Source organism: Stigmatopora argus, chromosome 9, assembly GCF_051989625.1.
Source record: "Stigmatopora argus isolate UIUO_Sarg chromosome 9, RoL_Sarg_1.0, whole genome shotgun sequence".
NCBI lineage: Eukaryota > Metazoa > Chordata > Actinopteri > Syngnathiformes > Syngnathidae > Stigmatopora > Stigmatopora argus.
The window spans coordinates 19,687,310-19,702,182 of NC_135395.1; the positions used below are offsets into that span (position 1 = coordinate 19,687,310).

The 14,873-nt window shown below is 37.2% G+C and overlaps 1 protein-coding gene across 1 annotated transcript in view; it reads left to right on the plus strand.

The window, feature by feature from the left end:
• The window catches only part of LOC144082398 (uncharacterized), a 77,747-nt gene extending 63,379 nt beyond the window's left edge, over positions 1-14,368 (plus strand). Inside the window, exons 21-32 of the mRNA XM_077609550.1 lie at positions 81-161; positions 251-304; positions 380-454; positions 10,357-10,383; positions 10,606-10,665; positions 11,218-11,289; positions 11,358-11,384; positions 11,462-11,515; positions 12,057-12,143; positions 12,432-12,521; positions 13,266-13,304; positions 13,494-14,368. Of these exons, the coding sequence (XP_077465676.1) occupies positions 81-161; positions 251-304; positions 380-454; positions 10,357-10,383; positions 10,606-10,665; positions 11,218-11,289; positions 11,358-11,384; positions 11,462-11,515; positions 12,057-12,143; positions 12,432-12,521; positions 13,266-13,304; positions 13,494-13,496 (669 nt within the window). The 3' untranslated portion in view covers positions 13,497-14,368. The remainder of the gene's footprint in view (positions 1-80; positions 162-250; positions 305-379; positions 455-10,356; positions 10,384-10,605; positions 10,666-11,217; positions 11,290-11,357; positions 11,385-11,461; positions 11,516-12,056; positions 12,144-12,431; positions 12,522-13,265; positions 13,305-13,493) is intronic.
• The last annotated feature ends 505 nt before the right edge of the window (positions 14,369-14,873 follow it).

The window sequence follows — 14,873 nt, forward strand, 5'->3', positions numbered from 1 at the left end:
GTAGGAAGAATGTTAGAAATATGTATTGATATGTTGCTGTTTTACTATTATGAATTTGTATACCGCGGAATTTTTTGAAGGGATCTAAAGGCGATGCGGGTGAAATAGGAACACGGGGAGAAAGAGGGGAAAAGGGAGAGATGGGCCTTTCTGGGCCACCGGTATGTTGAGCTAATACACTTTCTTAGCCTACATAATCCCTAATTGAAGTACGGCAATGTTGACGTTGAGCTGGTGCTGTGTCAACCAGGGTATGGACGGACACAAAGGAGAAAAAGGCGACTGCCGACTGGATGACAACTTGGTCAGTGGAGCGCACTTGGAGTCCACATCATGACATCTTGACCATATTGGGCGTCTTTGTTTCCTGTCCCATCAGGTTCAAATGATTTCCCAGCCAGGGCCCCCTGGGCCACCTGGCCCACCAGGAGCTCCAGGGTTAGCTGGATCCACTGTGAGTGACCCTCGCCATTCCGATGAAGTGGGGATTTGTGTCAAACCTAAATAAAAGCGGACAGAAAGACGTTCATTTGCAAATCACGTGAACTCTCCAACCTTCATTGACAATAATAGGCCCCAAATCCATTTCAATTACAGTGGTACCTCGACATACGATCTTAATCCGTTCCGGGACTGAGATTGTACGTCAAGCTTTTCGTAACTCGAGCGGACATTTCCCATTGAAATGAACTAAAAACAAATTAATTTGTTCCAACCTCTGAAAAAAAACACAAAAACAGGATATTGGATTGGAAAAAATATTTTATTTCTTCTAATTCACCATCTATTAACACATAACTAGTGTTTTAATAGTAATAAAATGCGTTTAATAGAAGTAAAATTAGACGCATTTTGAAGGGGGAAGAGAGAGAGAGACGGACAGAGAGAGGGGTGGGGGCGTTAATTCGTTCCAACCCTCTGAAAAAAACACCTAAAAACAGGATATTGGATTAGAAAACATGTTTTATTTATTTTAATTCGCCATCTATTAACAAAGTAACACATAACTAGTCGTTTAATAGTAATAACATGTTTAATAGAAGTAAAATTAGACGCATTTCGAAGGGGGAAGAGAGAGAGAGACGGACAGAGAGAGGGGTGGGGGCGTTAATTCGTTCCAACCCTCTAGAAAAAAACACCAAAAACAGGATATTGGATTGGAAAACATGTTTTATTTCTTCTAATTCACCATATATTAACACACAACTAGTGGTTTAATAGTAATAAAATGTGTTTAATAGAAGTAAAGTTAGACGCATTTCGAAGGGGGAAGGGATAGAGAGACGGACAGAGAGGGGTGGGGGCGTTAATTCATTCCAACCCTCTAGAAAAAAACACCAAAAACGATATTGGATTGGAAAAAAAATGTTTTATTTCTTCTATTTCGCCATCTATTAACAAAGTAACATAACTAGTGTTTTAATAGTAATAAAATGTGTTTAATAGAAGTAAAGTTAGACGCATTTCGAAGGGGGAAGGGATAGAGAGACGGACAGAGAGGGGTGGGGGCGTTAATTCCTTCCAACCCTCTGAAAAGCACAAAAAAATAGGATATTGGATTGGAAAAAAAATGTTTTATTTCTTCTATTTCGCCATCTATTAAAGTAACATAACTAGTGTTTTAATAGTAATAAAATGCGTTTAATAGAAGTAAAATTAGACGCATTTCAAAGGGGGAAGGGATAGAGAGACGGACAGAGAGGGGTGGGGGCGTTAATTCCTTCCAACCCTCTGAAAAACACAAAAAAATAGGATATTGGATTGGAAAAAAATGTTTTATTTCTTCTATTTCGCCATCTATTAACAAAGTAACATAACTAGTGTTTTAATAGTAATAAAATGTGTTTAATAGAAGTAAAGTTAGACGCATTTCGAAGGGGGAAGGGATAGAGAGACGGACAGAGAGGGGTGGGGGCCTTAATTCTTTCCAACCCTCTGAAAAACACAAAAAATAGGATATTGGATTGGAAAAAAAGTTTTATTTCTTCTATTTCGCCATCTATTAACAAAGTAACATAACTAGTGTTTTAATAGTAATAAAATGCGTTTAATAGAAGTAAAGTTAGACGCATTTCGAAGGGGGAAGGGATAGAGAGACGGACAGAGAGGGGTGGGGGCGTTAATTCCTTCCAACCCTCTGAAAAACACAAAAAATAGGATATTGGATTGGAAAAAATGTTTTATTTCTTCTATTTCGCCATCTATTAACAAAGTAACATAACTAGTGTTTTAATAGTAATAATGTGTTTAAAAGAAGTAAAGTTAGACGCATTTCGAAGGGGGAAGGGATAGAGAGACGGACAGAGAGGGGTGGGGGCCTTAATTCTTTCCAACCCTCTGAAAAACACAAAAAATAGGATATTGGATTGGAAAAAAATGTTTTATTTCTTCTATTTCACCATCTATTAACAAAGTAACATGACTAGTGTTTTAATAGTAATAAAATGTGTTGAATAGAAGTAAAGTTAGACGCATTTCAAAGGGGGAAGGGATAGAGAGACGGACAGAGGGGTGGGGGCGTTAATTCCTTCCAACCCTCTGAAAAACACAAAAAATAGGATATTGGATTGGAAAAAATGTTTTATTTCTTCTATTTCGCCATCTATTAACAAAGTAACATAACTAGTGTTTTAATAGTAATAATGTGTTTAATAGAAGTAAAGTTAGACGCATTTCGAAGGGGGAAGGGATAGAGAGACGGACAGAGAGGGGTGGTGGCCTTAATTCTTTCCAACGCTCTGAAAAACACAAAGAATAGGATATTGGATTGGAAAAAATATGTTTTATTTCTTCTATTTCGCCATCTATTAACAAAGTAACATAACTAGTGTTTTAATAGTAATAATGTGTTTAATAGAAGTAAAGTTAGACGCATTTCGAAGGGGGAAGGGATAGAGAGACGGACAGAGAGGGGTGGGGGCCTTAATTCTTTCCAACCCTCTGAAAAATACAAAAAATAGGATATTGGATTGGAAAAAATGTTTTATTTCTTCTATTTCGCCATCTATTAACAAAGTAACATAACTAGTGTTTAATAGTAATAAAATGTGTTTAATAGAAGTAAAGTTAGACGCATTTCGAAGGGGGAAGGGATAGAGAGACGGACAGAGAGGGGTGGGGGCCTTAATTCTTTCCAACCCTCTGAAAAACACAAAAAATAGGATATTGGATTGGAAAAAAAAAAGTTTTATTTCTTCTATTTCGCCATCTATTAACAAAGTAACATAACTAGTGTTTTAATAGTAATAAAATGCGTTTAATAGAAGTAAAATTAGACGCATTTCGAAGGGGGAAGGGATAGAGAGACGGACAGAGAGGGGTGGGGGCGTTAATTCCTTCCAACCCTCTGAAAAACACAAAAAATAGGATATTGGATTGGAAAAAATGTTTTATTTCTTCTATTTCGCCATCTATTAACAAAGTAACATAACTAGTGTTTAATAGTAATAAAATGTGTTTAATAGAAGTAAAGTTAGACGCATTTCGAAGGGGGAAGGGATAGAGAGACGGACAGAGGGGTGGGGACGTTAATTCCTTCCAACCCTCTGAAAAACACAAAAAATAGGATATTGGATTGGAAAAAATGTTTTATTTCTTCCATTTCGCCATCTATTAACAAAGTAACATAACTAGTGTTTTAATAGTAATAAAATGCGTTTAATAGAAGTAAAATTAGACGCATTTCGAAGGGGGAAGGGATAGAGAGACGGACAGAGAGGGGTGGGGGCGTTAATTCCTTCCAACCCTCTGAAAAACACAAAAAATAGGATATTGGATTGAAAAAATGTTTTATTTCTTCTATTTCGCCATCTATTAACAAAGTAACATAACTAGTGTTTTAATAGTAATAAAATGCGTTTAATAGAAGTAAAATTAGACGCATTTCGAAGGGGGAAGGGATAGAGAGACGGACAGAGAGGGGTGGGGGCGTTAATTCCTTCCAACCCTCTGAAAAACACAAAAAATAGGATATTGGATTGGAAAAAAATGTTTTATTTCTTCTATTTCGCCATGTATTAACAAAATAACATAACTAGTGTTTTAATAGTAATAATGTGTTTAATAGAAGTAAAGTTAGACGCATTTCGAAGGGGGAAGGGATAGAGAGACGGACAGAGAGGGGTGGGGGACTTAATTCTTTCCAACCCTCTGAAAAATACAAAAAATAGGATATTGGATTGGGAAAAAAATGTTTTATTTCTTCTATTTCGCCATCTATTAACAAAGTAACATAACTAGTGTTTTAATAGTAATAAAATGCGTTTAATAGAAGTAAAATTAGACGCATTTCGAAGGGGGAAGGGATAGAGAGACGGACAGAGAGGGGTGGGGGCGTTAATTCCTTCCAACCCTCTAGAAAAAAACACCAAAAACAGGATATTGGATTGGAAAACATGTTTTATTTCTTCTAATTCACCATCTATTAACACATAACTAGTGGTTTAATAGTAATAAAATGTGTTTAATAGAAGTAAAGTTAGACGCATTTCGAAGGGGGAAGGGATAGAGAGACGGACAGAGAGGGGTGGGGGCGTTAATTCATTCCAACCCTCTAGAAAAAAACACCAAAAACGATATTGGATTGGAAAAAAAATGTTTTATTTCTTCTATTTCGCCATCTATTAACAAAGTAACATAACTAGTGTTTTAATAGTAATAAAATGTGTTTAATAGAAGTAAAGTTAGACGCATTTCAAAGGGGGAAGGGATAGAGAGACGGACAGAGAGGGGTGGGGGCGTTAATTCCTTCCAACCCTCTGAAAAACACAAAAAATAGGATATTGGATTGGAAAAAATTTTTTATTTCTTCTATTTCACCATCTATTAACAAAGTAACATAACTAGTGTTTTAATAGTAATAAAATGCGTTTAATAGAAGTAAAATTAGACGCATTTCGAAGGGGGAAGGGATAGAGAGACGGACAGAGAGGGGTGGGGGTGTTAATTCCTTCCAACCCTCTGAAAAACACAAAAAATAGGATATTGGATTGGAAAAAAATGTTTTATTTCTTCTATTTCGCCATCTATTAACAAAGTAACATAACTAGTGTTTTAATAGTAATAAAATGTGTTTAATAGAAGTAAAGTTAGACGCATTTCGAAGGGGGAAGGGATAGAGAGACGGACAGAGAGGGGTGGGGGCCTTAATTCTTTCCAACCCTCTGAAAAACACAAAAAATAGGATATTGGATTGGAAAAAAATGTTTTATTTCTTCTATTTCACCATCTATTAACAAAGTAACATGACTAGTGTTTTAATAGTAATAAAATGTGTTGAATAGAAGTAAAGTTAGACGCATTTCAAAGGGGGAAGGGATAGAGAGACGGACAGAGGGGTGGGGGCGTTAATTCCTTCCAACCCTCTGAAAAACACAAAAAATAGGATATTGGATTGGAAAAAATGTTTTATTTCTTCTATTTCGCCATCTATTAACAAAGTAACATAACTAGTGTTTTAATAGTAATAATGTGTTTAATAGAAGTAAAGTTAGACGCATTTCGAAGGGGGAAGGGATAGAGAGACGGACAGAGAGGGGTGGTGGCCTTAATTCTTTCCAACGCTCTGAAAAACACAAAGAATAGGATATTGGATTGGAAAAAATATGTTTTATTTCTTCTATTTCGCCATCTATTAACAAAGTAACATAACTAGTGTTTTAATAGTAATAATGTGTTTAATAGAAGTAAAGTTAGACGCATTTCGAAGGGGGAAGGGATAGAGAGACGGACAGAGAGGGGTGGGGGCCTTAATTCTTTCCAACCCTCTGAAAAATACAAAAAATAGGATATTGGATTGGAAAAAATGTTTTATTTCTTCTATTTCGCCATCTATTAACAAAGTAACATAACTAGTGTTTAATAGTAATAAAATGTGTTTAATAGAAGTAAAGTTAGACGCATTTCGAAGGGGGAAGGGATAGAGAGACGGACAGAGAGGGGTGGGGGCCTTAATTCTTTCCAACCCTCTGAAAAACACAAAAAATAGGATATTGGATTGGAAAAAAAAAAGTTTTATTTCTTCTATTTCGCCATCTATTAACAAAGTAACATAACTAGTGTTTTAATAGTAATAAAATGCGTTTAATAGAAGTAAAATTAGACGCATTTCGAAGGGGGAAGGGATAGAGAGACGGACAGAGAGGGGTGGGGGCGTTAATTCCTTCCAACCCTCTGAAAAACACAAAAAATAGGATATTGGATTGGAAAAAATGTTTTATTTCTTCTATTTCGCCATCTATTAACAAAGTAACATAACTAGTGTTTAATAGTAATAAAATGTGTTTAATAGAAGTAAAGTTAGACGCATTTCGAAGGGGGAAGGGATAGAGAGACGGACAGAGGGGTGGGGACGTTAATTCCTTCCAACCCTCTGAAAAACACAAAAAATAGGATATTGGATTGGAAAAAATGTTTTATTTCTTCCATTTCGCCATCTATTAACAAAGTAACATAACTAGTGTTTTAATAGTAATAAAATGCGTTTAATAGAAGTAAAATTAGACGCATTTCGAAGGGGGAAGGGATAGAGAGACGGACAGAGAGGGGTGGGGGCGTTAATTCCTTCCAACCCTCTGAAAAACACAAAAAATAGGATATTGGATTGAAAAAATGTTTTATTTCTTCTATTTCGCCATCTATTAACAAAGTAACATAACTAGTGTTTTAATAGTAATAAAATGCGTTTAATAGAAGTAAAATTAGACGCATTTCGAAGGGGGAAGGGATAGAGAGACGGACAGAGAGGGGTGGGGGCGTTAATTCCTTCCAACCCTCTGAAAAACACAAAAAATAGGATATTGGATTGGAAAAAAATGTTTTATTTCTTCTATTTCGCCATGTATTAACAAAATAACATAACTAGTGTTTTAATAGTAATAATGTGTTTAATAGAAGTAAAGTTAGACGCATTTCGAAGGGGGAAGGGATAGAGAGACGGACAGAGAGGGGTGGGGGACTTAATTCTTTCCAACCCTCTGAAAAATACAAAAAATAGGATATTGGATTGGGAAAAAAATGTTTTATTTCTTCTATTTCGCCATCTATTAACAAAGTAACATAACTAGTGTTTTAATAGTAATAAAATGCGTTTAATAGAAGTAAAATTAGACGCATTTCGAAGGGGGAAGGGATAGAGAGACGGACAGAGAGGGGTGGGGGCGTTAATTCCTTCCAACCCTCTAGAAAAAAACACCAAAAACAGGATATTGGATTGGAAAACATGTTTTATTTCTTCTAATTCACCATCTATTAACACATAACTAGTGGTTTAATAGTAATAAAATGTGTTTAATAGAAGTAAAGTTAGACGCATTTCGAAGGGGGAAGGGATAGAGAGACGGACAGAGAGGGGTGGGGGCGTTAATTCATTCCAACCCTCTAGAAAAAAACACCAAAAACGATATTGGATTGGAAAAAAAATGTTTTATTTCTTCTATTTCGCCATCTATTAACAAAGTAACATAACTAGTGTTTTAATAGTAATAAAATGTGTTTAATAGAAGTAAAGTTAGACGCATTTCAAAGGGGGAAGGGATAGAGAGACGGACAGAGAGGGGTGGGGGCGTTAATTCCTTCCAACCCTCTGAAAAACACAAAAAATAGGATATTGGATTGGAAAAAATTTTTTATTTCTTCTATTTCACCATCTATTAACAAAGTAACATAACTAGTGTTTTAATAGTAATAAAATGCGTTTAATAGAAGTAAAATTAGACGCATTTCGAAGGGGGAAGGGATAGAGAGACGGACAGAGAGGGGTGGGGGTGTTAATTCCTTCCAACCCTCTGAAAAACACAAAAAATAGGATATTGGATTGGAAAAAAATGTTTTATTTCTTCTATTTCGCCATCTATTAACAAAGTAACATAACTAGTGTTTTAATAGTAATAAAATGTGTTTAATAGAAGTAAAGTTAGACGCATTTCGAAGGGGGAAGGGATAGAGAGACGGACAGAGAGGGGTGGGGGCCTTAATTCTTTCCAACCCTCTGAAAAACACAAAAAATAGGATATTGGATTGGAAAAAAATGTTTAATTTCTTCTATTTCACCATCTATTAACAAAGTAACATAACTAGTGTTTTAATAGTAATAAAATGCGTTTAATAGAAGTAAAATTAGACGCATTTCGAAGGGGGAAGGGATAGAGAGACGGACAGAGAGGGGTGGGGGCGTTAATTCCTTCCAACCCTCTGAAAAACACAAAAAATAGGATATTGGATTGGAAAAAATGTTTTATTTCTTCTATTTCGCCATCTATTAACAAAGTAACATAACTAGTGTTTTAATAGTAATAAAATGCGTTTAATAGAAGTAAAATTAGACGCATTTCGAAGGGGGAAGGGATAGAGAGACGGACAGAGAGGGGTGGGGGCGTTAATTCCTTCCAACCCTCTGAAAAACACAAAAAATAGGATATTGGATTGGAAAAAAATGTTTTATTTCTTCTATTTCGCCATCTATTAACAAAGTAACATGACTAGTGTTTTAATAGTAATAAAATGTGTTTAATAGAAGTAAAGTTAGACGCATTTCAAAGGGGGAAGGGATAGAGAGACGGACAGAGAGGGGTGGGGGCGTTAATTCCTTCCAACCCTCTGAAAAACACAAAAAATAGGATATTGGATTGGAAAAAATGTTTTATTTCTTCTATTTCGCCATCTATTAACAAAGTAACATAACTAGTGTTTTAATAGTAATAATGTGTTTAATAGAAGTAAAATTAGACGCATTTCGAAGGGGGAAGGGATAGAGAGACGGACAGAGAGGGGTGGGGGCCTTAATTCTTTCCAACCCTCTGAAAAATACAAAAAATAGGATATTGGATTGGAAAAAAATGTTTTATTTCTTCTATTTCGCCATCTATTAACAAAGTAACATAACTAGTGTTTTAATATTAATAAAATGTGTTTAATAGAAGTAAAGTTAGACGCATTTCAAAGGGGGAAGGGATAGAGAGACGGACAGAGAGGGGTGGGGGCGTTAATTCCTTCCAACCCTCTGAAAAACACAAAAAATAGGATATTGGATTGGAAAAAATGTTTTATTTCTTCTATTTCGCCATCTATTAACAAAGTAACATAACTAGTGTTTTAATAGTAATAATGTGTTTAATAGAAGTAAAGTTAGACACATTTCGAAGGGGGAAGGGATAGAGAGACGGACAGAGAGGGGTGGGGGCCTTAATTCTTTCCAACCCTCTGAAAAACACAAAAAATAGGATATTGGATTGGAAAAAATGTTTTATTTCTTCTATTTCGCCATCTATTTACAAAGTAACATAACTAGTGTTTCAATAGTAATAAAATGTGTTTAATAGAAGTAAAGTTGGACGCATTTCGAAGGGGGAAGGGATAGAGAGACGGACAGAGAGGGGTGGGGGCGTTAATTCCTTCCAACCCTCTGAAAAACACAAAAAATAGGATATTGGATTGGAAAAAATGTTTTATTTCTTCTATTTCGCCATCTATTAACAAAGTAACATAACTAGTGTTTTAATAATAATAAAATGTGTTTAATAGAAGTAAAGTTAGACGCATTTCGAAGGAGGAAGGGATAGAGAGACGGACAGAGAGGGGTGGGGGCGTTAATTCCTTCCAACCCTCTGAAAAAAACACCAAAAACAGGATATTGGATTGGAAAACATGTTTTATTTCTTTTAATTCGCCATTTATTAACAAAGTAACACATAACTAGTGGTTTAATAGTAATAACATGTTTAATAGAAGTAAAATTAGACCAATTTCAAAGGGGGAAGAGAGAGACAGACGGACAGAGAGAGGGGTGGGGGCGTTAATTCGTTCCAACCCTCTGAAAAAAACACCAAAAACAGGATATTGGATTGAAAACATGTTTTATTTCTTCTTATTCGCCATATATTAACAAAGTAACACATAACTAGTGGTTTAATATTAATAAATGTGTTTAATAGAAGTAAAATTGGGCGGTGTTGTGTGCACGAGTATACTTCATTACCCAGAAAGCCCTATTTTTGCCCGCGCATACGCGTCGTGCGTTTCCTGGTCGAAACTTGTCTGAATAAATCGTTCAGTGCTCGTAGATGTGTGTTATACACGAAAGAGATGCGGCCAAAAAACAGTGCGCTGCAATGATAAACAGCCTCTCATGTCATGGCCACCTGGCTTGGTCGCATCTCGAAATTTAGATGGTATCGCGGGCCAATTATTCGATCGAAATTTTCGTCGTACCACGAGCTGATCGTAGGTCGAGGTACCACTGTATGAGTGATTTCGCTGGCTTTGACGGTGATGGCAGCTAATGAGTTAATACTTAAAAACAGAAATAAATATATTTGTAAACACCACAAGTGGGTGTATATTGATGTATTGTATTTTCAGGGGCTGCACGGAATGCCCGGTCCAAAGGTAAGTATGCAAGTTTTGTATGCAGGGCTGGTCTTGGCCATGGGCAATGCGGGGGACCGCCTAGGACGCAATCTAATTGGGAGCGCATGAGAGCCCTTCACCATTTTTTTTAAAAATGACAAGTTGCCTAGGCGATTATCCCTCATTTCTCAGCCAGGCTGTTCGTATGTAATTGACGTTTTTTTACGCGTTTGGGGCTTAAATTCCTCTGCTACAATGCAGGGTGAGCCAGGAGTTGGATTAAAGGGGGAAAGGGGGGACGATGGCATTCCAGGACCCAAGGTGAGCAAAATCGACCCTGATCATACCCCTCTTTTTCAAAACTCAAGTTTGAAAAAAAGGCTTTTTGAGCACCAAATTGATTTTTTATACCGAAAATAATGACAGTACATCTGAAACAAATGATTATAACAATATTTTGGAGAGAAAAAACATGTTACTTTGCCTCATTCAAATCATGCAAAAAGTTTCTATCACCTCTTAGTATGTGAACAATTAAATATGTAAACTAAAGTGCAATCACATTTGTAAAAAATGGCTTCTGGTTTTTGGAAATGTAAATGAACTCATCTACTGTGATGAGAGAACAAAATTGCAATAACTGCATTAACCATCAAAGTGTGAAGCATTCGCTTTAAAGATATCTGGCACCATTTAGCGTTGTGAATGGTTATAATGTCTAGACCCCGAATGTAAACCGACCCCCACTTTTACCACTCTTATTTCAATGCAACAAAAAACACTGTCTTATATTCAGCCCAATACTATTGAATCGTTGTGTGGAGGAAACAAATGGTGGAGCTGTGGTCATGCGTGTTTGCGCTCTAACTGCAGGGATCGGAGGGTCTTCAGGGTATACCGGGCTCTCCAGGGCTCGTGGGTCTTCCGGGAGCCAAAGGAGAAAAAGTAGGTGGCTCATCGCCATTGAATTTATTTTGAAATGACTTCCTACTGAGACACCAATCTGTTTACAGGGCAAGCCAGGCGAACCTGGACTTGACGTGAGTGTCTACAGAAAAATCGGAAGCGGCTCGTTCTGAATATCATCCATAAACGAAGCCCTCTGACTTTTTTCCAGGGCTTCCCGGGCCTGATGGGGGAGAAAGGCGACCGGGGGGAACGAGGCGATAAGGTTGGTACGCAAACACCAACGTTAAAGGTGTAAAAGTGGGTTTTATGTTTGGTTTGACTGTTTACGTCAAAATAATGACTAGATTCTGAAATTTGTGCTTTATTGTCTTTGGGCTCTAATTACTGGAGAGTCTGTGGGTTTGGTTTAGTGGAATTTAGTTCAAAATTCCCATGAAATCGCATACAATTAAGAGCTATGACATGAAATTCAAAAGTCTTTCAAATATTTCTAAAATATGTTTTTAGGATGAATTATTTTCTTAAGCACTGTGCAAGTGAACATTGTGAAATTAATACATAATTGCGCATTTCCAGTTTGACCAGGTTTAGAATTTTATCGTAACTGAAGTTAGCAGTGGCGTGAGATGTTCTTTATTTGTTATTTCTTGCCTAACGAGCTGAGCATATGTCATGAAATACAAAACAGAAAATCACCTTTCAAGACTATCGCTTTTTTTTCTGGCTACTCTCATACGTATTATTAGGAATGAGTGTAATTACTGTAAATATTGGATGTATTTTTATTGTCTCAATGTGTCCAGGGTGACAGAGGAAGTGTTGGAAAGAGAGGACTAAAGGGTCAGAAGGGTGAACAGGGTCCTCCGGGTCTCGATCAACCCTGTCCTGTGGTAGGTCGCTTTTATACCATATTACTTGACCGCCACTTGATGTATTAGCCACATTTTACTGTTTCCTGCAAAGCCTCAGACATGACATAAATGACAAAAATTGAGCCAGTGCGCATGCTCAAATACACTCGAACAAACTCGTAAAACAAAGTATAAAGTATTTTTGTAAAATAGTCATGTCTGGGGCTCTGTGTTTTCCTGATTCTCCACTCAACATACCATTTTTGTTGTTGTTGTTGCGATTTTCCTCTTCCAAAACGGGAAGCTATAACTGGCTCTTGCTAACAGGTTTGTGATGACAAAAAAGATGTGTCTGTGAAAGGAGTGCTTTCTTCTCCTTCAACACCTCTTCTTCCTCCTCTTGCTCCCTGTCCTGTGGTACAGTATTGTTTCTACTTCCTTCTCTCTACTTTGGCTCTTCATGTTGAGCTCATTTTTTTGCCTCTTTGTTTGTTCAATGCTGCTCTTTTCTTTTAATGATAACATTATTAAATTGGGACATTCCGGTTAATCTTAGTTACTGTATACCATTCCATCCTATTCTCTTTCTTTTTCTTACTATTATTTATTTTTTTCAAACACTTCAAGCACAGGTATCAAAGTGTGCAGCCTGGGAGCCAAATCTGGCCCGCCAGTTCATTTTGTGCGGCCCGAGAAAGTAAATCATGAGTGCCGACGTTCTGTTTGATGATCAAATTAAAATGAAGATTATCGATGTATATAGGGAATAATTCCTGTTTTCCCCCTTTTCAAATGAATAATTGCATTTTTTAAATCCCAAATTGTATTCTTTTCTTTTTGTGTTGTTTTAAGTTGTAAAAGCACTTTAAAAAAAATCAGTTTTAGATCTATAACAAACTGAATATTTAGGGTTTTCGATCCAGTTCTTTTAATCCATTGAAAAAAAACAATCTAAATGTTATTTCTGAAATGTTTCCTTTTTGGCCTGGTTCTACCTAAGAGTGCAAAGATTGGAAAACTTCCTGACTTCTCGGTCTCTTTTTAGGACACCAGAAAATCCTTTTTTTTTTCTTCATGGTTTGATAGATTTTTTTTTTTTTTAAATGCGCTGTATAAGAGGCACAAAAATAGTAATTCCATGTAAATATTGTCACTGCACAGGGACATGATGGGCTCCCCATACCAGGCTGCTGGCACAAGGTGAGAAATAACAGCTTACTATAGAAATATTACATTACTAACTGAGACAATCACTCAAAAGACTGATTTTGCTGAAATGCATATCTTTATGCGAGCGGGTACTTTTATCATTTGATTGTAATGCAAGCAGCAGATGAAAATGCTACTCACCAGATGATAATAACTAACCTCGTCTCTCTTCTTTTGCAGTGATGACTGACTAATCAGCCGCATGGGACTTGTACATATGGTTTTAGTATATATTGGAACTGACGACCAACAACTTTTCACTTGTACTTTTTCGAATAAGCATTCAATTGTAATATATTGAAACATGGACAACGCCACAGAATTGTGAGAAGCCCTGAGAACATAGTTGCCGAGTGCGTGGAATACGTAGCAAAGTGCAAGTGGGACGCTTTGTTTTGAAGGGCCAATCCAAGCCTAACTTCATTACTAACAAAGTCTGACTTAACGGCCCCGACGGATAGACGCTCGAACGCCGCCAAAGGAATCTGCATCACTATTGTCTCTGTTTTCCGGAAGGAGGAGATGGCCAAGCAGAAGCTTAAACGCAAGCGTCTTATTCAGCCGTGAAGGCAGGCCGAAAGGCCCGGCAGGGAAAGCCGCATTTGGAGGTGCAGGTGAAGAAGGCACCCACACGGAGTTTGACCTCTACGGAGAACAACGAGCCTTACCGAACACTCGAATGGTCCAAGATGGAACGCTCTCGTTAGTGCTGAATTAATCCACTCGGCTGATCATTTTGGCTCATTGCGTGCTGTGACGTCACTGGCACATAAGGAGGGATTTGCGGCATGTTATGGTTTGAGCCATCCCTTCTTAGGCTTTACTATATGGAAAAGGTTTCCTTAGCACACTGTGGTGGGTCAATTTAATGGGGGAGAATGATGGTTTTAAAGCACAGTTTCATAGGCTTTAGGCCGTTTATTTACGATCGCGGCTGTGGAAATGGATGTCCGGTCACGTTTTCCATTCCTAGTCATTTGACGCTTATGGAATGATTTGGATGAGCCGTTGTTACAATATTCAAAATAAAGCGAGCAAGCCGATGGTGAGCGGTATTTGATTGGTTTGCTTTGAAATATCTTATCATTTGCCATTTCCAGACAGAATCCTGATCTCTTCATCTTCGATGAAGCCATTTTTGTTCACTCTTGCTGCTGACTTTTGTTTCATTGCTTCAGTGTTTGTTTTGTCCACTTCACACTGTTTTCTATCTTACTTTTTCCATCGCTGCTTTCTCAGCAAGTCTGGAGTGTTGCCTGAAACTCTTTGGTGTCCAGCAATAGTTGCTTACTACCCTTACTGAAAATGCATTTTCGTGGTCAAATAAGCGGACGTTCAAAAGATTCTGCCCGCTTAGTTCGAGCGTTACAGTAATTGCATTCAAAACAGAAGAGTGGCGAAGCAGTGGAGACTTCCATGTTTGTAGAGCTTTTAAACCCTCAAAAATACTCACAACAGTCATAAAAGCACCGTACAGCTCATAATTTCAAAATGAAAAAAGTAGCTCCATTAAAAAACACACTTCACTCCACAAGTACAATATTATGTGAATCCCCCTGA